The 24358-nt window shown below is 38.2% G+C and overlaps 3 protein-coding genes across 5 annotated transcripts; 2 read left to right on the forward strand and 1 right to left on the reverse strand.

The window, feature by feature from the left end:
* Positions 1-738: 738 nt before the first annotated feature.
* Positions 739-1731, reverse strand: LOC134635556 (uncharacterized). Its single transcript, XM_063484932.1, has 2 exons — positions 1679-1731; positions 739-1585 (listed from the first exon to the last, which is right to left on the reverse strand). The coding sequence occupies exons 1-2, from the start codon at positions 1729-1731 to the stop codon at positions 739-741; spliced, it is 900 nt and encodes a 299-aa protein (XP_063341002.1).
* Positions 1732-3954: 2223 nt separating this feature from the next.
* Positions 3955-8695, forward strand: lamtor2 (late endosomal/lysosomal adaptor, MAPK and MTOR activator 2). Its single transcript, XM_063486243.1, has 4 exons — positions 3955-4144; positions 5344-5506; positions 5653-5742; positions 7710-8695. The coding sequence occupies exons 1-4, from the start codon at positions 4077-4079 to the stop codon at positions 7764-7766; spliced, it is 378 nt and encodes a 125-aa protein (XP_063342313.1). The 5' UTR covers positions 3955-4076; the 3' UTR covers positions 7767-8695.
* A 625-nt stretch (positions 8696-9320) lies between these two features.
* On the forward strand, positions 9321-23492 carry rab25b (RAB25, member RAS oncogene family b). Of its 3 annotated transcripts, none has more exons than XM_063485833.1 (6): positions 9321-10205; positions 10297-10399; positions 17400-17595; positions 20457-20650; positions 21372-21452; positions 22876-23492. In XM_063485833.1, exons 2-6 carry the CDS (start codon positions 10363-10365, stop codon positions 22989-22991), a joined length of 624 nt encoding a protein of 207 aa, XP_063341903.1. In that variant the 5' UTR covers positions 9321-10205; positions 10297-10362; the 3' UTR covers positions 22992-23492. The 3 variants fall into 3 exon arrangements, with proteins under 3 accessions (XP_063341903.1, XP_063341904.1, XP_063341901.1); XM_063485834.1 differs by having other exon boundaries at positions 10321-10399; XM_063485831.1 differs by having other exon boundaries at positions 9321-10399.
* The last annotated feature ends 866 nt before the right edge of the window (positions 23493-24358 follow it).

Genomic DNA, 24358 nt, shown 5'->3' on the forward strand with positions numbered 1-24358 from the left:
CCTGAGTCGGCACATGAGTGGATAACTCCAAGTCCAATACTGAGAAGTCCAACCATAATCTGCAGAGGGAGCACTAAATGAACAACAAACAGTACTTTATTCTACACCTCGTTCTCCTATGGTTTTAAAGAAGAGCGATTAAGCTCACTTCCAACTTCTTTTTATTTTGGGGACTCTGCAAAGTAAGTTCATTTATCTTATGAACCTTTGTGCAGCCCCTCAGTTTATTCAGACAGAAAATCTACAAATTTGCACTTTGAGCCGGTGTAAAGATTTAAACAGTAGGTGTGTGGGGGCCCTGAGTCATACATATACATATATATATATATATATATATATATATATATATATTTTTTTTTTTTTTGCACTTTTGATTCTTGTATATACAATAGTTTGCAGATACCTTTACTGATTTTTGAACTATGCACTTGTATTTTCTTTACATTTATAGTGTTGCTTTTACCTACTATAAAAATCAGATTAAACCATATTCAACTGTCACTGAGATGAAACAGCCTGAAATAGGCTTCACTGAAAAACAGGCAACAAAATAAGACTGATTGATTTATTGATTTCACTTTCATCAAAGTTAACATCAGAGGTTGTTGTGCTGTTACACTGTTCAGGAAACACTGCCTTACAGTGAAGAATGACAGAAATGTCATAGGAACAGTTTCATAGTGATGCATGTCATTTTAGCTCTCAATCTTTTGATTAGGAGGCAAAGCTACTTAACCTCTACCACCAGTTCAAATTGATAACAGTTTGAATGAGGTCAAAGCCAGGGAAGTCCATGGCAATAATCCCAAAGCATGGTCTGGGATGATTGGGATAAAACTGCCTGAGGTACTGATTGAGCCATGGGTTGACCTTTTCTGCCACTCTTTTTGGGGTCAGAAACATTCCTAGAAAAGTCCCAAAGCCAGTGCCGCTTGTGTAAGTCAAAACAACGTTATCACCCCCACAAGCCTCAGTGGCTTGGGCCAGCTGTTTGATTAGTTTGTTGTCCTCTTCTTTAACTCTGCTAACCTTATTGCTGCTATTCTCATCCGTCTCTGTGAGGGGAATTCCTAGTGTGAAGGTGCTTTTCTGCAAAAAGACCAATTTCCCCCTCACCTGGCCTATATTTGGCATGCCAGAGGTCACCCACACGTGCTGGTCATTGCTAATCAGATTCTGCACCATTTCATTTACCTTATTCTTGTTCAAAATCGCTGGCACCACTCTAATGAGCACAGCCTCACTGTTAAACTCAGACAAAAAAGCTTTAACAGTGTCCAGAACATCTCTGAATGTGCTGCGCTCGTATATCACCCCATGCATGACGTAGAGGGTGCCTTCCAGTTCCAACACTTTGAGATCCAGGAAACGAATCCCAGCTCTGAGCTGGTCACTCAGAGACAGGACCTGGTATTCTGACTCAGGGCCTCCATGCCGAGCCATGCTGCTGTGACTGCCAGGGATGGTGATAAGAGACAGGGGGCGGAAATCCTCAATGCCAGCCATCCACGGAATATTGTAGGACGCCGGAAGTATGAGGTTTTTATTGTCATTGAAGAAAGGATTGTTGCCATGGCATGAAACCCTGAAGATTTAGAAGATTTGTTAAAGTTACAATAAAGCCAATGCCAGTTAAAAAAAAATGTATTCCTGTTTTTATGATACATATGATACGTACATGGCAGACAGAAGAACACAGTGAAAAAGCAGACGCTTGTCACCAGCACTCATCTTGAAGAAATGTGAGCCAACTGGAAAATTGCAGAAAATACAAGAATGAGTTATGCATTTTTTATGTTAACATACCATTTTTTAAATAAAAAATACCTATGCAACCAAATTAATTGTGCAAGATAACTGAAAGATTTCAGTTATTATGTTGCAGGTTTCAACTGTACCTTGTAGCCAGGGAAATTTCACAGCCAACATCCAGTGCAGCAAAAACCTGAAACTTATATGGTTCAGTTATCAGAAGGATTCTAGGTGTACGCCATAGATTGACTGATCTTGATAGGTCTTTAAATGTTTGTACAGAGTGTGGTGTTTGAGAAGGTGTTCCCTAAAATCCAAGCAGTCATCTGAACAGATTGTTCTCTTCATAAAAACAGGGTTACAACTGATAAGATTACAGGGCATTTTAGTGCAGATCGAGGATTTGAAAGTAGTGTTTGCAAAGTTTAATCAAAAGCGATACCAAGTCTGTTGTTCAGAGAGGGAGGTGGCTGATGACTAAACTTATCACTGACTGGGTGTAGTGCTGTTGACCGAGCTTACTGAGCAGATCTGTTGATAATGATCACCCACGCTTTGAAAATATAGAACTATTTACTGACCTTTTGCACTGTAAGTGAGTCCCTCTGTATGGTCTTACCTGCTTGAATGATCTTTAAATAGATATCTGGCAATTCAAAGTATGTTGTTTTAAAGACCTGTTTATTCAGTAAGATTGAATGACTAAAATCAGTATCTTCTGTGAGAATATACAGAGTAAATTGTCCATAAAAGAAACAAAATTCTAACAGGAAAAACAAAACAAAAACAAGAATGTTGAAGATCAGGGTGAAAATGATGTTGTAGCTATTTGGGCAGAGAAGAAAAATACAATAAATGTCAAATCTTACAGGTTTCAGAGAGAACTTGTACCACTAAAATTAAGACCTTATGGTAAAGGTTGCTGTAGTCTGGCAGACTCGTTAGGTTGGCCTTGATTTAGAGTTGATGTTGTAGGAAAGTTGTTCTGACTGGCCTCGACTGTTTATTCTTTCAGTTTAGTCTTCCTTTCTTTGTTCTGTTGATAGGAAAATGAACCCAAGAACAACTTAATTAGTTAAATGTGTAGTAGCAGAACATGGGCAGGCTTTCTTTGTTCTTCAGATCAGGTGTAGAAGGTCACTACTGTGACAGGAACACCCAAGAATACTTCACCGGTAGAGGCTCAGTTCCTGTCCTCCAAGAAGAGAAATAATGTGTTTCTAATGACATTCAGAGTGATCCCAGTGTTTGTAATTTTTCATGAAGATGCAGAAATCCAAACTTTTAGCAGACACTGATTCTGGGAGCGCTGTTGATGCTGACCAACCCAAGACTCGTGTATTGGTGGATGCAAGCCAAGTCATACAGATTCAAGGAGCAGGTACCAGCTGGACCTCTAATGTGTATTATTATTTAAATCAGGAAAAGAAAAATGTTTTTTGTAATCTTATCAGTGTTAGACATGAAATTGTTAGAATCAAGGCTCTACATGTCAAAGTGAGTAATAAATAGGCAAATTAAGGGTCTCTTTAATATTGTAATATTGGTAAACATGGGATAGCAAGCGTGGTAAAAAAAAATGCTTAAAATCTGTTATGGGGCATATTTTACAAGTGTGTAACAGGACACTGAAAAGGAAAACGGAAAAAACGGTTAAAACAGTTAAAATGCCATAAACACATACACATTTATGAGGGTCAAAGACAGCATAAAGGATATTACTGGATAGGACTATTGATGGTCTTCTAATTTTGTTTTCTTTGAAAATTGAATTGAGGTATTCAGTCTAGTGTCAGGGGGACAGTTCATGGGGCAAATGACAGGATACCCTTGGGCAGATTGCAAAGCTCATCAAATAAAAAAACCCCACAATTTTCCATGTGTTTTTTCACAAACTTGCATCTGATCTAAAATCTGATTTTGTGATATTTATATTTATCAGAATATCTGATATTTTGTTTAAAATGTGTTTTAAAAAATTGCATTAAAAAAATTAAAACATTATTTTCTTAGTGATTTTGCTCCCTCACGACGTCCATCCACTCACTCCCTTTATCCCAGGCCTTTTTTTTAACCTTCACTGACCCTGATGCATGCGTTGTGGTCTGTGTGTGGTATTTATAAAAGAATTTAGGGGTGAAATAAGGTTTTGAAATACCTACATTTCCCGTGATGCATTGCGATCGGACCCGGAAATGAAAACCGAATCAGCTGACTTGGTTGTGCGTTTCTGAGCAGTCTGGGCACTTTAAAGCTACTCGTCGCGTCTCGTAAATTCAATAAGTGTTATTATATTTGATCTCTTATATCAGAGGGTGAACAGCATGTTACGGCCGAAGGCGCTGACGCAGGTTCTCAGCCAGGCGAACACAAACGGAGTCCAGAGCACTCTGTGAGTACGGCGAGCTAGCCGCAAGCTAGCCACATGCTAACTGCTGCTGGAGTTTCAGCGGTGCATTTTTTGACGATTACATATAAATTTAAAGGCAATACACACGATAAGTCTTCTGAATATTCTATAAAACTGAATATAACCCCTGCGGGACGAATAAAATGTTATTATGTGAAACAGTGTGTATCCTGCATAAAGGAGCTGCTAATGTTTCACAACCAGCACAGTCCTTTTGGAAGTGCTCAACACAAACTTCAGATTACTTTATTATATAGTCAGTGTATCTGATCATTAGCTCAGTCTCAGTATAATGTCCCAAATAATTGATATAGGTTCATGTCAGGCATTTTTCCCCACAGGGGTTTAATTTCCTTAAGCATAAAATAAACAGTTGTCTGTCAAATTTCCAAAAATAAGTAGGTAAACAATGTTGTCCTAATTTTATATCAAAATAATATACAGTTACAAACTAAAATAACTGTTTATGTAATGATATATTCCACTAAGAGGAAAAAGGGCATCAGATATGTACTAAAACGATTTTTTTTGTGTAAGATAATACAGACGGTGACTATATGTTGCTCAGTTGTGTTTACGTGAGTAGGTGTCACCAAAATTCCTCTTTGAAAAAGAAAAAGAAAATCACACCTTTAGAATCAACAACTTGTGCTATTAAAATTGTGCAAGTAGTCATCACTATTTCCTGTCTTTAGTTGGTATATGACACCATTTATGTACGCTTTTAATGGGGATAATAATAATTAAAAAAAACCTCTTGCCACTGCAGGGCTTCTTTATCCTTCAAGCTCCCAGACCTCTACCAGAGGCCTGGGAGCTTTTAGGGTCCAGCACAGTATCTTTGCTGCTCCGAGGACTGTGCTCCTCTGGACAAAGATCTCCGTTGTTGTTCCTGGGATCTGCTGGAGCCACTCGCCTAATTGCACGGAGTGCTCCTTTACCACTGGGACGACTGTACATATGGTGTTTTTGTCCTGACTTTTAAAGTAGTCCTAAACTACTTAAACAGGCTTGCCTAGTAAAATGGTGTAGTAAGAAATCCTATACAAATAAAATACATTTTCGTGTAGTATACACCTTAGTTAGAGTATATATTATGTTTAGTTGGTAACTTTGTCTGTGCTCTGAAAGTTATTATATTAATTTAATATTAATCTGCTGGTTATGTGGTTTCTCAACAGCTTACTGAATAACGAAGGCTCACTGCTGGCGTACTCTGGGTACGGGGACACCGACGCTCGAGTGACAGCTGCTATCGCCAGCAACATCTGGGCAGCTTATGACAAGAACGGCCATCAAGCCTTTAATGAAGACAAACTCAAATTCATTCTCATGGATTGTATGGTAAGACACGCTGTTCCATCATCTTTTATTACTTTTTTTTTCAGGTATATGTGAAAGATTTGTGTGATGTGGGAAAAAGTGGAGCGATCATTAAGTAATAAACTGAGATACTGTGGTCTTCTTGCCTTTAACATTGTCGTTCTCAGGAGGGAAGAGTGGCCATTACTCGTGTCGCCAACCTGCTGCTGTGCATGTACGCCAAAGAAACGGTGGGCTTCGGGATGCTTAAAGCCAAGGTTAGAGTTTAAACTCCCACCTTTTCATGAGATAACGTTTCATATTCTGAATGTGGATCATCAACAACCGTTACTGTTTCTATTAACGATTTAGGGCCAGGTTTGAAAATACCGGAAATTTACTCATATAAAGTAAAAGTTCTCTTTGTTGTCAATTTGTGAGTTGTGTTTTTAAGTAAAAAAAAATCAGAAATTTGATTAATTTACAATATTTATCAAATCCATAAGTTTTTAATTATATTATTAAGCATCTGAGACAATAACTGATTTCCCAGCATGTTGTTTTACTATTTTAAGTGGACTTTACACGCAGTGTAGTGTTCTAGTCAAATCTAAATGGACAGAAAAAATAGAAACCTTAACATCTGTAGCATATTGAATTTGGCAGCCGGCCGGTGTCTTTAACGCAGTTGAATCAACAGTTTAATATACTGATTCTGTAACTGACAATTATTGCCTATCATGCTTTCTAAAGCCTGTGAGATGTCACTAAATACTTTTATTTTTTCCAACTGGCAGGTTTAATATCAGTTTACTGTAAAGCAGCGGTCCCCAAGCCCCGGGCCTCGGACTGGTACCGGTCCGTGAGTCGTTTGGTACCGGGCCGCGAGAGTTGAGGCTCAGGTGTGAAATGTATGGTTTTCAGGGGTTTTATCGGCTTTCAGCGTTATTTTGTTGTCGTTTTTATCGTTAACTCGGTTTTCCTGGGTCTTTTCACGTGTGTTATGAATAAATCTTCTTTTTTTCGGTACCGGTACTAGTTTTATTTTGTTGTATTTATCCGCGACACCTTAAAGGCCGGTCCGTGAAAATATTGTCGGGCATAAACCGGTCCGTGGCGCAAAAAAGGTTGGGGACCGCTGCTGTAAAGTTTAAAAAAAATAAAAATAAGCAGCTTCTTTCAGTAGCTGCTTATTACTCTTCTGCTATTGTCAGTACCTGTGACTGAATATGAATGATCGCAGTACTTTTATGTCTCTTTAAATCAAATAAAAGCTCTCGCATGCAAAAACAAAATAATGAATAAAAACTCTTATTTTGAGCCTCCAGACCAGCTGAGTATGGATTTAATATGGAAACAGCTGAGGGTAAAGTGTGGCTCATTATTTGTTTGCACATAAATACAAGGAAACAATGAGGATTTTTATTTATTTTTTTTTTTTAGCTTTTTGTGTTTTTAATTTTACCTCCACTTTACTTCAGAGTTCTTTTACGGAGGCAGAGGATTTCTGCTAATGAAGGAAGTTCAGCAGTTTGATGTAATTTGGCAAAACATGCTTTTAGTTTAACAAAAGTCTGACTCAGAACTAACAGTGAACTAGTGCCTCTTATAATGAGTTCAGTATGACTGAGCTTTGTTTTTGTTTTTTTAAGACTGTGTCCATCTTTTTGAATGTGCATCCAATTTTTCTTAGTCAGAACTTTAGCCACTTTTCCCAGTCAGCGTACCCTTCAGCTGCTGACACAGCCTCCGGAGGCTAACTAATCTTGTGTTGTATTCAGGACGTCCGGGTAACAGATAACAGATGTCTGAACAAGGCAAGGCTTTCTGTTCTATTTGTTTTCCATTGTGGATAGATTCAAACAAGCTGATTTATAAAAATAAATAAATTAATAAATACTACATCACTAAATTTTCTTCTTCCAAGAAAGCAAAATTTTCTTGCAAGTTCATGACATGCTACAAGAGACATTTAAAATTTAGTCTCAATCACATTCTTAATGATAATGATTAACATTTATAAGTATCGTAATGCGGTTACAATCATCATTTAACATTATGTTGATCAAAATGAAAATTTGATGTATCGAGTCAAATATCATATGTCACAACGAAATACAGTTTGTCTTGTTCATGTCAGAAGGTTGTTATGCAAGTAGAATTTGTATTGATTATTTATAATAATACTTTGTTATTATGAAAAGATATGTGTTTATCTGTGTGTGTGTGTGTGTTGTGATTGTAGGCAGAAGCACTGGTCCAATATCTGGAGGAACCTTTAACTCAAGTGGCTGCATCGTAGTCGAGATGTGACTCACGCTCTTCTGGATGCTTATGTCATGTGATCCATTCATGGACTACTGTGCCACTCTGCTTGTTCACTAAATGCATAATGCATATATGTCAATGAACGGGCAAGCTTTTGTGTGTGCGTGTGTATATATGTATCTATGTGTGTTTGTACTAAAAAATTACCAACTTGTATGGTGCGTAACTCTTTCCGCTCGCTTGTGAATACGTTCCCTTCAAAATTTGGCTAAATTTGTCTGCTGAAATGATTCCATTATCAAACGTTCCCACAGTCGAGTCGTTCATTTGCAGCTTTCGCTCAGGCATGCTGATCAAGGTTACACAGAAATTTGAGCATTTTGAAACTTGTCAGGAACTCAAATCTCATGAAAAGAGAAATATGTGTGGAAACTTTGAACTTTCTTGAGCTGCAGTTAAGAATGATTGTATTATTTCAGAGGTGTTAAATAAAAAAAAAGTACATTCAAATTCACACAAACTTATTTGTTCTTTACGCTGACGTGACAGAGAGGAATGATGGAGGAGTAGATCTATATTAAAACTAACAGTGTGATGAACAGAGCGCATAAAAAAAATTAAAATGTGGTCACGACCTGGAAACAACATGCCAAGAGAAAAAAACTGAACATGCATTTTAAAATTTTGACCCAGAATCACTGGAATTAGTTTTAATGACAAATTCTTAGAGGCAGCGTTGACGAGCTGGGGACTCGCGCTGCCTTGCTTCATTTTTCCTGGCACCACAGAAGAAGACGTGATGGAAACGTGGGGCAGAAAGGGTAACGTAGCATGCTTCCATCTACAACAAGAATCCAGAAAGCATAAGTTTCACTGCTTTATTGTTCCAGCGGTCAGTGGCTGGGTAAATGGCTGCTTTTGTTCTTTATGCACAGATATTGAAACATGACAGATCACACTGAAATGTTGCTAAAAGAATGACATTAGTTCAACTTATATTTTCATTTTTAAGGCGTTCCAGTTCGTCTGAATCATCATGTTTTACATTTTAAAAAGAACCAAATGCAGAAGAACAGAACATTTTAATAAAGCTTGCTGATGCACAAAAAAGTGCTTGCTTTCAGAACACAGAGTCCAAAACACCACGCAAACAGAAATAAACAAAAGCAGTGAGATAATTACAGAAGTACAAAAGTAAGACATTAAACCTTTAAGTGACTCGGAAACACTAAAGTACCATAAAGTGCCAATAATCTCAGCAGCACTGACACGTTACTTGGGCTGCTGTCACTATCTCTATCATTTACCTTGTTACATGCATCTATCGTTTTATGCAGTTCAGGGTCACGGTGGGTCTGGATCATCTGTATTTATGAGATTTCAAAAAAAGTTGTTTTCATGGAAGCGCATAGAAACAGCTGTTCATTCAGCAACTTTAACTTCTTATTACACCCTTTAATTTGAATGTGTTTAATACTCTTAGTCATTTTATTTTGAATGACTCCATCTGTTTTCTTTAAATATACATTTTAAACAGAGGTTTTTACACATCGGGATTTCATTTGTTTCTTTTACTGCGTGTGACTATTTTCTAGCGACCTACAATTATTTTAATATTTTAATTGTATACACTGGTATCATATCTGTGCTCTCAGCAGTCACATCGTCCTCCCATTTACTGTTATCACTCTCAACAGGCGACTGATTTATTTGCTGCTCGAAGGAGACAAAACTCTTTAATGAGGAAGACGTTTTACTGCATACGCAGGCTGAGTATCATCATTTCTTTAAGTATGCTATTTTGTTTTTCTATTAAGTACCATTTAAGGAAAATACTGAGTGATATTGGGTTATTACATTTCTTTTAGTAATGAGTTGATGATGTTGTGTTCAATACTAATTACCAGACTTCTCATTATCTACAAGCAGCTGTGCGTTAATTTGTCCTCTCAGAAACACATTTGTGATAAAAACTGAAAGCTAAAACTGAGCCCAACCTTTTACACTGATTTCAGAAAGTCAATTTTAACTAAAAGAAAGTCTCTTTGTTGTCTGCACTCTGGTTTGGGGGAAAATTGTTACATTCAGGCAAAAAAGGTGGACTTTCTACATATTTGGTCTGTTAATGTCCAGGAGCTTGACAGGGGAGGATGTACAGTGACAGGTGTGGTGATGCAGGGTAAGGTTTTTTGAAGGAGCATGTGAGTTCTGTTTCAGGGCAGTTTCGCTTCCTGGAGCCGTCTCCTCCACCAGGAGGCGTTTGAGAGTCCGCCTCAGCTGTACCTGCCACTGGCCCCACCTGTCCAACCTGCCCTGCAGTGACTCCATTATTAGGACACACCTCCACTGCTGCTCTGCCTTTTCCTGACTCAGGCCCCGCCTGCTGCAGGAGAACGACCTGGATACGCTCCACATGTCCTGTTTAAACAAGTCAGCTTTCTCTTAACTCACACGGGAGGGGAAGGATGTGAAGGTCAGGAAAGCTGTTGACTGCCACTCGTGTTAAAACCTTTTTTGCTGCCAGTTTCTTCCCTGAAGTCAAGCTGATTTTGGTCTCTGCTCAGTGTCATCTTACATCCTGTGATCAGACTGCTGTAAACTGGGAGGCGGCAACACTGAATGGACAAAACATGGGGTCAGATGAGGCTTACAACTTTGTCTTTAAGGGTGAGTACATATCCTTCTGCACGCTTTAGTCAATCACCAGGCATATTCCCAAAGAGTCAGAAAGGTATCACACAGTCATGTCCAATTGGACTCTAATTATACTTCCTTGTTTATGATTAACTTGGCAGTTTCCAGGAACAAGAGCAGAGGAGTATGCATGATTGTGTGTCAACAGAATGCCACAGATCAGTAATAAACGGTACACAGTGATGCGCGACAGTGTGCACGTACAGTACGTCTCTGGATGTAAGCAGCTCAGTCAGCTGTTTGAAATATTTGCTCCAGGTGAAATACAACAAAGCCGAGCAGTACTGCAGTGATATCATCATTTCAGCATATTGTTTCTGTGAGCGGACATGCATAATAGGGGCCATTGTTCAAATCAGGATGTGAACTTTCATTCCTGCTTGTCAAACTACAGTGTCAACAAGAACCAGTCTGCAGATGTCACGTTAGTAAATCTTCACTGTAAACAAATTATGTTCTGTTCTTTAAAAAATCACCTGCTTTAGCTTTGATAGCACATTTTAATAATTTTATTTAGAATTCAGTCTGCACAACAGAGGAAGTATTTGCTCTATCGTGCTTTTCCACTTTAATGTGAAGTCGGTTCCCACTTGGTAGCATTTAAGGACCAGCACATTTCAACCAAGTGGACACAACCAGGGCTATAATAATAATATTAATAATAATGAAGACAACTAACAGCCAGACCAAAGCGCTAATGTAGAAGCTTGAAAAAGCAGAATGCAAAACCAGTGGGTGAGCTCACCATGCCTATAGCCATCTTTTATATACAGTCCATGGATTCAAATTTACATTAAAAATTTACATTCAGGAAGTTGGGGCTGTTGCTATGGACAGTGAACTTTTGCTTAAGTCATTTCCATAAACACTGACTTCATTTATTCCAACTTTGGTACCGTCTTCTTTCACAGACTCCCAATTAATGGAAAAACTAATATCCTGCTGCTTAAGGTACTGGATTTCTCTTAATGAGCTCTTAATTAGAGGTGTTGTTAATGATGTTAATTCCGAGCCCATCTTTATTCTTGGAATTAAAGTAGCTTTGCATGATTCATGTTTGGGCCTTGGGTCAGCCCCTCAGTTTTAGCTTCCCTCCCATTTAGAATGTATTAATTTCTTTCTGAACGTCTTCCCCTCTTGGAGGAGGGTGGAACAGCACAGTGGGTCTCCTGCATCCACAGCCAGACAGAGCAACCCACTCTCTGTGACATCACATCCAAAAAAAGAAAGAAAAAAAAACAGTCTGAAACGTACCGTCATGCTAGTGTGAGTTTCCTCTTCCATGAATGTGAGAGTCCGAATCAGCTAGTGAACACGAAGCCCTGCAGACGCCCACGCTTTTTTGTGGCCAGATGGACGCGACTGCAGAACACTACAGTGCAAAATATACTTCACCTTGTACTTCAGTGTAATAGGCAGGACAAGTCATAATAGCAGGCTTTTTATTTATTAAGATGCTACAACAACTATTCATCGTCCACACACTGAACCCCTACCTCAAGTCTACCTTTGCCTCCAAAGGCACTGGGATCACACACAGACTCACCCAGCAAATGGTATTATTATGGATTATAGAGCATTATGGTGTATGTCCTAACACTCTGTGTCCATATTCCCAGATAAAATCAGAACAACCGAAAAAGAATCTTAAAAATCATGACACAGCTTTGCCATAAAAACTCTGTCTGTATGATAAAGACTAATCTTTAAACACTTCAGAGGACAAAGGGGGCTTTGCACAACTGCATCAATCAATAAACATTTATTGTAATCAAAGCATGCAGGCGTGTGTTGGCTACTCCTTCCACAGTGTTTTCACAGCAGACATTTTAATTTATCAGCACACAGCCACAAGTGAATTCATCACATTAATGACTCCTGTCTTCTGCTTAAGGAAAGCCCCAGCACTCTGAATGCTGGCTCACTGGACCAGTTTACTGAAACACTTAATGAAGCTGGGGTCATTGTTAGTGTAGTGAAATCCATACCTGTGCTTTTCCTGCTTTGACAAGACAAATAATCTGTTGTGAAAAAGGCCTACAGGCAATGAGATGCAAATGTGACTCATAGTAACTCTTACAAAGGGGTAGCACGGTGGTTTGTGCTGCCGCCTGACTGCATCAGTGATCTGGGTTTGAACCTGCTGGTCTGTATTGAGATTTTTCCAGGTTCCCCAGATTTCTGCCAAAGTCCAAAGACATGTTAGTCAATTGGTTAATTGGCCTAAGGTGTTAGCAAACATGGGTGTATCTACAGATATTCACCAAGTATCATTATACCCTAAATAGTGCACTAAAAGTATCTAACTGTGCCTCATAAAAAGTAGTGTGCCACCAGTGGTCACCATCCAGTCACTGTAAACCATCATGCATCCTGCTGAAGGACAAATTACTGCATGCACGAGGAGCGAGAGCAGCACATCACCACCACAAAGTATTTGTGTTTATGAAAAGAGCTCTTACCAAAATGAGGTTTTAAAAATCATTTTTCCCCTGGAAGTTTTGCTTCTAATGGACACTCATTATTGCAGTATTGATCTTCACAGTGAAGGGATGTTTCTCTGGCTGATAAACGTTAACAAACTTTCCAGGAAACCAAATCTACCAAACGAAAACTAGTGGCCTTTTTCAGCGTGTGTGCAGGCTTCAATCCGTCCAATGACTCACTGATAGCTCAAAGAAACTAATCAGTGAAATCAGTTTGAGCAGATTTTTGGAAAAGGAGGTATTGTATTAGTGTTCAATTCAATTCAATTCAATTTTATTTATATAGCGCCAAAGTTGGTGTTCCTGTCTCTTCATTTTGCCTAAAACGCTTTGCTGTATAAATTTAAATAAAATTGGGTAATTAGATATTAAAATTAAATTGGCAGGCTTATGTACATACTAATATCGACTCTTTCAAATGAATGTGTAGGATGCCATTATGAACATTTAATGTGGTTTTGGTATTGTTAAGTATAACTGTAAATCTGAAGGCAGGGTTGAGAGGACACACACATTTGTCCCCCAATAAAATTAAGAATTATGATTACAAAGGTGCAAAAGTAAATAAAACAATATACAAGAAAAGAACACTACATACACTATATACATGATATTTGGGTTACAGGAAACATTGTAGGGTGTGTACAAGGGCATCGTAATAATATATAATAAATAATAAATAAGGGTGGAAGCGCTATTACTGAATCTTTTGTGGAAAATGTAGTTAGTAGAGTAAGTTATGCAATAGTTTTTTCTCTTTCTTCAGAAGTGTTTTTGGTAGTTTGCTGACTAATCTTAAAATAATGTTGCCTGTCCTCCTTAGATTTAAAGCCAGTTGAAATGTAAATGATTTATAAAAATCATCCCAAAGCATTTGCAACTGCAGAGAGTTTTGAGCATGGACACAAATCCTGCAAAATCATATTTGAGCTATAAAGTCCAGGTGTTTAGAAATGACAGCAGGTTTGGCTCTACGTGCATATTGAAACAGGCTGCTGCTCAAACAAAAGAAAACTGATATCAGACAGAAGCCTCAGCTCTCACAGGGACCAAAGAGTTAATCATACCCACATGTGTGCTAACTCGGGAGGGATAATATTAAATAGAAAAGCTGAGAATAATTACATGACAATGATACAGAATGCCAGAGAGCTTCATGCCTGATTTTTATTTTTCTTAAAGAAACAAACAAACAAAAAGAAGCCTTTCTACCATAAACATGTAAAAGGTCCTAACTGGTGTATAAAATTTCAGCAAAATGCCCAAAATGAAGTGTTTCCTGGGGGATGACCAGCAGACCACAAGCTCCTCCCACTGCTGTAAGTGAACCCTACATTCACCCGTTAAGGTGTTTAGTTTCGACCTGCAGCAGCACTGTGTATATTACACCAACTACATTTCCAGGCCTGAAGGTCATGACAGCAAAGTAAAGCGAAGCAAGTGAAAATTTAAGCTTTTGGCCTCCTCAGGATCAACAAACCAGACCGGCCACATGCTTGAAGGCCGCTTGTCCTGTGTTGCTATGGAAACATGGGGTTTTGTTTGCATTAGAAGTTACTCAGTAGTCAAGGAGAAAAGGGGGGAGCAAAAGCAGCACACTTATCTTGGTGAACAATAACCTAAAATATTCTTCAGCAGGACCTCAGACTTCAGGTCAAACATAGGCACAGCTTACTTATTTGTCTTTTTAGATTTTATGGACTCAGCAGGTGTTAAGGTGCAGAAAATAGCACTTTTTATGTCCTGTGGCTCAGAGAGTTTAAAAAAAAGAAAACAAATCATTTTCAAACCCTGACTGATGTTGATTCATGGAAACAGCAGTGTGGAGAAAACAATCTCTCAGAATTTATTAGCTTTTCTGCAGCTTTCAATAAATCCAAAACAGCAGATGGAGTTTTGCTCAGTTGTTGTTTGGTTTTGTTGGAGTTCTTTTTCACATTTTTGAAAGCTGTTGGCCATGTTAGACAAGGTTCAAAGTTCATTCACAAGACTTGGAAAAGAAGATAAGTTTAAAAAAACAGTCTCACTCCACAGTTAAATTAGTAACTGCTCTGACATTTTAAATCACACCGGCTTTTTCAGCAGATGGAAGTGGAAAATGAACACATTGCATGACTGGGTAACCCTACACTGATGATGAAGAACAGTTACTAAGAACTAGATCTTATGATGAGATTGTTTTCTCAGCATCTAGCGTGGTAATGGAGTATTGCTACAGCTCCAATAGCTTTTTAATGCAGTCAACAATTTACTGCTATCAAGGTAAAGAACTGATCACGTCTTTACTTTAAATATCTTCAACCCTGCTGAGAGTCTGTCTCCAAAAATAACAGTTTTCAGCATATGTGAGTTTAAACTGGCAAATGCTGAATTTAGTCTTCTGATAAAAATGTACTTTAGATTTCCCAGTAACTGCACATATACACAAAAAACTTACTCTTTTAATATTTATCTTTTGTTATTTGAGAATTCTTGATTTAAATGTTCCATGCAGTTGCAGGGGGAAATAAGCTGTTCACGTTTGTAATAGTTAGATTGATGAACGGGGGTGGGCAATTAATGTTTCCAAGGGGCCATATGAGAGCCTGGGACTGCTGTGGAGGGCTGCACCACTAAGCTGAACTCAATTCTGCCCAAATTTATTAAATTAAACTTGTATAAGCTTACTGGTATGGCCCTCCTGGGACAACAGTCCCAGTTTACTTCACATCCCTGTTTCCAAAGGCAGACTTACCACTCAGCAGCTGTCTGTGTAGAGCTCCATGGAATTTATTTGCGCAGTAATTTTAAAACATTATTAAAATGTAACTTTTACTTTAATATTCACTGGGACATCATAGACTCACTAGTCATATATGTAATAAATAAATGAATCATCTCATTCTTGGCCATGTGTACACCCCGACATCACGCATTTCTTTGTTGTGGACGATTGGTCACTATAGCGGTCGGTCCAAGCTCTGGTTGCCCAGGTAAACCATCTCTGTCATTGGTAGGGTCTTTAGCTCACCTCAAACTTAAGAAAAGTTTCACTAAGCCACTGAATAACTTCTTGCATTGATGTTTCTTTATAATGTGCATGGATAGAAATGGCTTGCCAGCTGACTCTATCCAAAAAAATCTATTTACTACCACATCTAAAATTTCACTGATTTACCCCTTAAAACACCTTTAGAAACTCTTTACAAAATGACATTTGATGCACTGAGTAGGTTTAGTGTTATGGGACAACATTGCCAGGCTAGTTGTTTGCCTCTTCATTCTTTCTTTACACTAATCTAGATAAAGATAAAAATACAGATAAAGATAAAGATACAGGAAAACTACATTTTTTAGACCCACAACCGGGCAGGAAGTATAGACATCAGGCTTGTATTTCCTCGTTAATAATGACTAAATGAGCTGAAGCTGAGATTAGGAACAAGATGGGGTTAACAAATATCAAAAACAGTATGTCATAATTAATGGCTTTGAAGATGTCATAACACCTTGGCTCACTGAAGCAGCAGTTACATGTAACTTCATCTTATCCAGTTATTCACTGGTCTCATTTTTTCTGTTTTCTTTGTGTGGTCATACTTTTTTATCTTTGTCAATTAAGCCAAGCCTCTTTTTTCTCTCTGAGTCAGCTACTTAACAACTGAAACCCAAACATTAGTCACTGACATGTACACAGGGGGTGTCTGTGTTACTTCTCCTGTTTACTCAGTAGGTAGGTTGCTCTGGCAAAAATTAAAGGAAGTAGCAGCTGAACTCGTTCCACCTGATTTGGAATAACTTTGCAGATGGTTTAATTTCCAAAAACAACGGCTTGTTCGTGGAAAAGAGAAAAAAGACCCCAAAGGCTTTCAGTTTTCCAGGAGGGAAACATGTGTTTCACAGAATTTATAAATAAAAAACACAATCTGCAGCGCATTAAAAGAAAATACATTTTAAAAATATTAATCAGTCACACCAAGAACAATGAACAGCCCAGAAAAAGTTTAAGATCTGTGTGCTGCACAGCTTCACTCAGAAACTCAAAAACACTGCCTAAAGCCAAAATTGGATAAAAACTGTGAAAGAAAAAATAAACTGTCACACTTATTTACTGCTGTTAATAAATCAAATAAGCAGCTGATTGTACAGCCACCCTCTCGTCCAGTGTACACTGGGATATACTCAAACCCCACAAACTACAACTAAGCAGAGGCGTTTAACTCTGTTTGCCCTCTATCTGCATTCTTTCCTCTGCGTGCTTTAGCTCAAATAATTAACTCTTTCACCATGAAGTTATTTCCTGATTGTGCAATTAGCCCAATGTCAGACAGCAAATACTGTGGATTTATGGAGCAACTACAGAAGACACACCTAGGCATAAGACAAAAATGGTTGTAAAGGATGAAGTGGATCTCGGGGGATTGGCTTTGTTAGTTTTGCAATGGCTGAGTGCAGGCCTTCAAGAAAAAAATAAATGTCTAATTACAATTTCTCTCTGTTCTCTGCAGTGGTTCTAATAGGAGAGTCTGGTGTAGGAAAGAGCAATTTGTTGTCCCGCTTCACCAAAAATGAATTTAACCATGACAGTCGCACAACCATCGGGGTGGAGTTCAGCACACGGACAGTGCAGCTCAACAACTTCACCATCAAAGCTCAGATCTGGGACACTGCTGGGCTGGAGCGATACCGGGCCATCACATCAGCGTGAGTATCAATACCCAACACAGCTTTAAATGTTGTACATAATGATAATCTAACACCTCCAAGCACCCTAAAAAGACAGAGTTTACCCTAAAATAGAGTTTATGTGTATTTTATCACTATTGGAGCTCTCTGACTGTAAATAGGGAGTTCTTTCTCCTCACCATCACCAAGAACCATAGATAGATAGATAGATAGATAGATAGATAGATAGATAGATAGATAAATAGATAGATAGATAGATAGATAGATAGATAGATAGATAGATAGATAGATAGATGAAACTGTCATAAATAGTGAAACTCATTTTACATGGCCTACTTTGATCTTAAATGGTCCGAACCAGTCAAACTCCCCTTTCTGTCAGTTTAAAGAAGTTTACCTACACATTTAATCAATGAGATTTCTTAATATGAGAGAAAGAAGGGCAAATTTAGCAATACATCCCAGTTATTCTACATTCTACAGAAATGCTGCAGTAGTAAATGAAGGAAATCTTTTGTCACAACTTTTTGGGCTTACAATTAATATTACATATTTACAATTTAACAATATACTAGTAATATCCCACTAATAAATGAGGATAATTACAGAAAGTTATGGTAGCTCACTGCCCAGTAATTATATTGTAATTATAAAATGCACATGCATAATAGGGGTTATTGTTCAAATCAGGATGTGAACTTTCATTCCTGCTTATCAAAATACAATGTCAACAAGAACCAGTCTGCAGATGTCGTGTTAGTAAACCTTCACTGTGAACAAGTTATGTTCTGTTATTTGTTATTTGACAGAAAATGTCCTTTTTTAAACTCTTGAGTTGTAAAACAAATCACAAATTTCTATAGTAGATAGTGAAAAGTACTTTCTTTAATTGTTTCTCTATTACTTTGGCATAGCCTAAATGGCTACAGGGGAAGTCTTTATCAGTAGGAAAATCTGCACAACTTATGAACATACAGTTTATTTTTGCAAAGTCATCCAGTGTGCCGGATTGAAGTCTGTGCCAGGCCAACTCTGACCCCCTGGCTTCATGTTTGCTTTACGTCATTTTCATATTTGTTTCCCATCTTTGGAGATATCAATTGTGGAGACTGCTGATGTTTTTCTTCACTTAAAAATAGTGAGAAAAAAAATGTCACTTTCATTGTGTTGTTCAAATTGCAACAAATTACATTTGGATTACTTGGCATTAATGTCTCTTTTCAAAAATCATAGCCAAGTTACTCAAAAAAACACAAATCCTTGATGTGATCAGGTTCCTGTAGGAACTACTTTCTTTCTACTCAACTATGCATACCAACTGTGTCCTTGTGCAGGAGCAGGCGTGACAAAAGTCCTGTGCATGTGACAACAGGACACAAAGGCAACTCCCTCAGATGAGCTGTATTGACAGCTTGCTTCCCACTTGGCCAGCGTAGTTGGGCTGAAACAGCTAAATTCACTAATGAATGACGCTACAGTCCAGGGGAAAAATCATTACATTCTTTTTCCAGGATGTCACATAATGCCTTCTTGTCAGCTGTCACCACAGTCTCACCATTATGCACAAGGTGTCTGTCAACATCAGTGTTGTCATACAACAGTCCCTTTTTATAGCCCTACAAAGTCCACATTAGGAGGCTAGCTGTAACCTACAGTCATGTCATCTTGCATGACCCTCTTTTATCTAAGTCAATGTATCAGTCCATATGGGATAGGGGAAACTAGAGACTCCAGTTTTCATAGGCCAGGGCAGGTTTCCATTCTATCTGAAGGCTAACACATGCAGAAAACTCTGCTGGAATCAGTGTTTGTTAAAATCAACAATCAGTATGTGCAACTCTTGTCTTAAATAAAGTTTATTAATCTAAACTGGTGGGTATAAGATAATGGTTCACATTGCAATCTTCTTTTGTCACTAATATGTGTTCTTCATTAAGAATGCATCTTAAAAATGTGTGACTTTTATGCACACCTATAAACCGACACGCACAATGCTTTTGCAGTCCACATGCTTGTTTTCCTGCTGCTTACTTGTTGAGCAAACCTGTATGTCGACATCTTAAGGCGGTGCTGTTATCAGCCAAAACACCCACGAGGACAGGTGCTGATCCTCGGTTACCTCCCGCATTACCTGAAAAACCACAAGCACATTCTTGTCTCCATTTTCTTTCCAACTGGCACATTTAAAAACCACTTGTTAGGACAGTGATGTTCCTTTGAACACTCAGCCCTCAGTGCTTCTCTCTTCCAACTGATTCAGTATTTTTTTCTTCCCTAATTAAACTAGAAGGATTAAGAGTGTGGAAACGGGTTTTAAAACAATAGAACCATGTCCGTTTTATTTTTAAGACACGGGGAAATCTGAGGATATGCTACACCACTGGATTAGCTCTTTTCTGACAGCGTGGCTTTTTGAGTAATTACTTGCCAACTTATTCCAGTATGCAAATTCTCACTCCCATGGAATTTCCCATTTGTGCTGTAACAAGCAGCTAAAACCTATTAAAGTGGAATTAATTATGCTGCTGGAAGAGGAGAGCAGAATTGTAATTGTCAGGGAAGTATTGACTGGTTCGTAACTTCAGAGCAATCAGTAGTCATTAATTAATTTTTTCAATGGACGGCGGCAGGAGCTGCCTATTATGCTTCCATACTGGCGACAGCTGAAGCTAATACCATAAGCACTTGAGTACATATGTCCATCTACTCCCTCCTTATGAACACGATGTCACTCTTGAGGAATTCATGATGGAGCACTGATGATTTTTAGTCTGATTTTATTTTTTTAAATCACTTTATAATTATCGCTGTCATTTAGCTGCTTAGTTCAAGCATAAAGATTTCTGTGTGCAACTGTAAAGGCTGCCTTATCCTAACAGGTATTACAGAGGTGCTGTTGGAGCCCTGCTGGTCTATGACATCACCAAACACCTCACCTACGAGAGTGTGGAGCGCTGGCTAAAGGAGCTTTACGAACATGCTGACCCCCACATTGTGGTAATGCTGGTAGGCAACAAGACTGACCTGGAGTCAGAGAGATCAGTGCCCACTGAGGAGGCCAAAGACTTTGCAGGTACAAAGTCAACAAGTGCTAAACCTAGAAATTAGTGCATGTGTTCTGTTCTATTTACCGGTTAATGGGAATTTTTTGTGTTGCCCCAACAAAACTGAAAACAACATTTCATTTGAGAGAAAAGGTACAGAAAGGATCTCTGTGATTTCACAGAACATGTCAGCTGTACATTTCCTGTTTTTAACAACAACTAAAAGCAAAAATATGATTTTTGAAAGAAGAGGAGATTGAGATTTTAAAGAAGAACATGTTGATACAGTGTGAAATTCTACATGTTTCCAACATATAATGATGTTCAAATGCAGCTTCAAACCCCAAGACGTATGTCAGAGAATTATAAAGACTAAGAAATGTGCCTGCATTTCATTTCCAAAGCAAAACATCTTTGATGTTTTTGAAATGTTATCAACTTTTGTGAAAAATGATTATGTTTTCACTTTTGTGCTTGCTTCATTCACATCCAGGACTGCTGCAGAATTTAATTTCTGATAATTATGGAGACTATTACTGTGTCTATGAAATCAAGTCAAATTCCTGTTCAATCATTCTTTGTGGCTCTAATTTCCTATTGTTTGATTAAAGCTACAGTATGCAATGTTATTATAAAGCGCATTTCAAACACCCCAATGTTAAAACTAGAGACACAATTTGATAAAAGTGAAAAATAAAATAAGCACAGATGTGAATTTAATCATGAACGTTTGTATCATTATTAATACAGAGAAGAAAGGCCTTTTATTCCTGGAAACCTCAGCCTTGGATTCTACAAATGTAGAAGCAGCATTTACCACTGTCTTAGCAGGTAATATACATATATATATATATATATATATATATATATTTTTTTTTTTTTTTTTTTTTTTTTTTTTTTTTACACATGCTTCATGTGTTTTTATATTGCTGATATAAATGAATACCATTTCTCCTTGCCTTTCCTTTTCCTACATTTTGTGAATATTTACTATAAATTATGCATCTGTTACCCTTACTCTTACCAATTTTTCCACTCCTGTGGTCAGTTCCTCTTTCCAATATAGAATATGTTCCAGAAACAGCAGGAAATCCAGTGATATATATTTATATCATGCTTTTCACAAAAAAATGTTTTACAGAAGACAAACCCAAACAATAAAAATTAGGGATTAAATAATCTAAAAGAATACATTAAATATACAATAAAAATATACAATAAAAAGGATGAAAATGATTCCAATTAGAAGAAAAAAAGACACGATAAACAATAGCCAGTGAAGAACAATGAAAGCATTATATGACAAAAGTGTAAATATAAGCAGAACTGACAAAACGTCACCCGTACTGCTTTTATAGGAATTAAGAGGTTGTTGCTACTCAAATGCACTTCAGCTATCAGCTATCAGCTATCAGCTGATCATCGGCAAGTGTGAGCACCTGTATAAAAGGCTCGCAGGCCTGGAGCATTCAGGTGCCATGCAGGAAAGACATTTTGGAGAAGCAACTCCTGAGAAGGGCTATAAACCCGTTTACAAACAATTTAAAGTCCATCATTGTGCAGTGAGAAAGATTATTCACAAGTGGAAATAATTCAAGGCAGCTACCAGATATCCCAGGAGGATAGGTCTCATCAAATTCACCCCAAGATCAGATCATGCAATGCTAAGAGAAAGCACAAAGAACCAAAAGCTACCTCTGAGACTCTACAGGCCTCAGTTAGCATGTTAAAGGTTAAAGTTCATGACAGTACAATTACAACAAGAGTGAATAAGTGTGTCTTGTTTGGAATAGTAATCAAAAGAAAGCCTCTTCTCTTGCATCTGGACAAACCACACATTTTCTGGATCAATGTGCTTTGGACAGACGTGACTAAGATGGAGATGTTTGGCTATGTTTGGTGCAAATCAAACCCAATATATCAGCAACACCTCCGACCAACTGTCAAGCACAGTGGTGGAGCCACATTTTTGAAAGGTTTGAGCGCTGATTATTACATAGCATAGAAAATCATGGTGGACGTGCCAGTTATTAGTAAATTTCTAATCATAGCCTTCTATGGAACAATGATTATAACTTTAGGTCTACTAGAACCACTAGAAGTACTACTAGAAGTACTGGTTTGGTGCTTTTTTTCAATTACTTTTGTGCAGCCCAGAACCATGGTATTACTGGCATATGTGTTTTATTTTGTTAACAACTTTTCTACTTTTTCATTCTTTCTGCGCCATCATATATCAATTTCATGCCATTAGAGATTCACAAGAAGGTAAGCAGTAAGGAAGTGGTCCGAGGCCCCATGAGTGCAGTTACCCTGAACAGCCCTAAAGCAGAAGACACAGAGAAGAAGCCCTGCTGCAAGAACATTTGACCTCACCATCCTTCAGGACTCGGGCCTCACGGTGGAGGACTCCTCCTTGTGCCCCAAGCTGGAATTTGTTGGAGGCAACCTCAGGCACCAGTATAAATGGTTCTGGCTTGAATGCTGCAACTTTGAATTGACTGATTTAAGAGTGGTACAGCCGGCATGGTGGTAAGATGCATTAAAACGACAGTTGAAAATGTGAACAGATGGAGCTGGAAACCACCAGCAGTCTTTTAAGTTTCTTCTTCACTACTGAACAAAGGTCAAAGGTGAAACTAAACTGTGTTACCTGTCAGATTATTTATAATCCATTCAGGGAATTGAAGACACATCATAGTGTGTATGATGTCTAAAATATGAGGACACATGTTTCAATGTTTTTTCTTATAATCAGCAGCTTGATTGGTGGAAATGTTTGTATTCATTGTGAGTGTTGCTGTCACTGCTGAGCATGTGCTCCAGCTGATTATCTATGATGAGACTGATTACATATCTGTTAAGAAATAAATGGAGACAAATTACCCACTGTGTATTTTTGTGTCTGTCCCTTTGTGGGTATTGTGCACCCATCTTCTGATGTCTGCTTCCAGCAAGATAACCTGCCATGTCACAAAGCTCAAACCATCTCAAACTGGTTACGTGAACACTAAAGGAATTCACTGTACCCAAATCCCTCCACAGAGGAATGGGAGATTCACATCATGGATGTGGAGCTGACAAATCTGCACCAACTGTTTGATGTTATCATGTCAATATGGATCAAAATCTGAGAAATGTTTGCAGTACCTTGATGAATCTCTGCCACACTGAGGCAGTCCAAGCTAATACTCACAAGGTGCACCTAAAAATGTGTCCACTGAAGCTCTAAGCTCTGGAAACAATGAGTGAGCGGCTCTGAGGGCTTTACCATATATTCAAATCAGCAAATGACAATAATTTACAGAAAGCACATTTACATTGTTTTCAGTATAATTTCAACTTCCAGCTAGAGACTGAGACCATAAAATCTTCACAAAAATGTTTAAGGTTGAACTAATAACCCAAGTGAGCAGCAGGACTATTTTCTTATAAAGGTTTTCTAACCAGAGGATTTGCCTCCTGCTGGCCATTAGACAGAATGCAGGTTTAAGGACCCTCCACATTGACTTCACTGTTTAAATCCTGAGCCACATCAATTTTTTGCAAATGTTTGTAACATCTGTGGTTTTCCTTAATATCTTCAGAAATTAAGGACTATATTGTGACTATCCAATTCAGCTTTGCCAGGGTGATGGAGCTTATTCCAACCAGGCATGAATCAGGGTACATCCTGGACAGGTCACAAGTCTATTACAGGGGTAACACAGAGGCAGACAACATTAACACCTACAGTC

Source organism: Pelmatolapia mariae, linkage group LG10_11, assembly GCF_036321145.2.
Source record: "Pelmatolapia mariae isolate MD_Pm_ZW linkage group LG10_11, Pm_UMD_F_2, whole genome shotgun sequence".
NCBI lineage: Eukaryota > Metazoa > Chordata > Actinopteri > Cichliformes > Cichlidae > Pelmatolapia > Pelmatolapia mariae.

Excerpts from the sequence above, each read along its gene's own strand:
- lamtor2 (XM_063486243.1), top strand. The coding sequence starts at position 4,077 with ATGTTACGGCCGAAGGCGCTGACGCAGGTTCTCAGCCAGGCGAACACA. Across the intron at positions 4,145-5,343 it reads AACGGAGTCCAGAGCACTCT|CTTACTGAATAACGAAGGCT; the intron begins GTGAGTACGGCG and ends GTTTCTCAACAG. Across the intron at positions 5,507-5,652 it reads TCATTCTCATGGATTGTATG|GAGGGAAGAGTGGCCATTAC; the intron begins GTAAGACACGCT and ends TGTCGTTCTCAG.
- LOC134635556 (XM_063484932.1), bottom strand. The coding sequence starts at position 1,731 with ATGAGTGCTGGTGACAAGCGTCTGCTTTTTCACTGTGTTCTTCTGTCT. Across the intron at positions 1,586-1,678 it reads TGTGTTCTTCTGTCTGCCAT|GGTTTCATGCCATGGCAACA; the intron begins GTACGTATCATA and ends CTAAATCTTCAG.
- rab25b (XM_063485831.1), top strand. The coding sequence starts at position 10,363 with ATGGGGTCAGATGAGGCTTACAACTTTGTCTTTAAGG. Across the intron at positions 20,651-21,371 it reads GGAGGCCAAAGACTTTGCAG|AGAAGAAAGGCCTTTTATTC; the intron begins GTACAAAGTCAA and ends TTATTAATACAG. Across the intron at positions 21,453-22,875 it reads ATTTACCACTGTCTTAGCAG|AGATTCACAAGAAGGTAAGC; the intron begins GTAATATACATA and ends TCATGCCATTAG.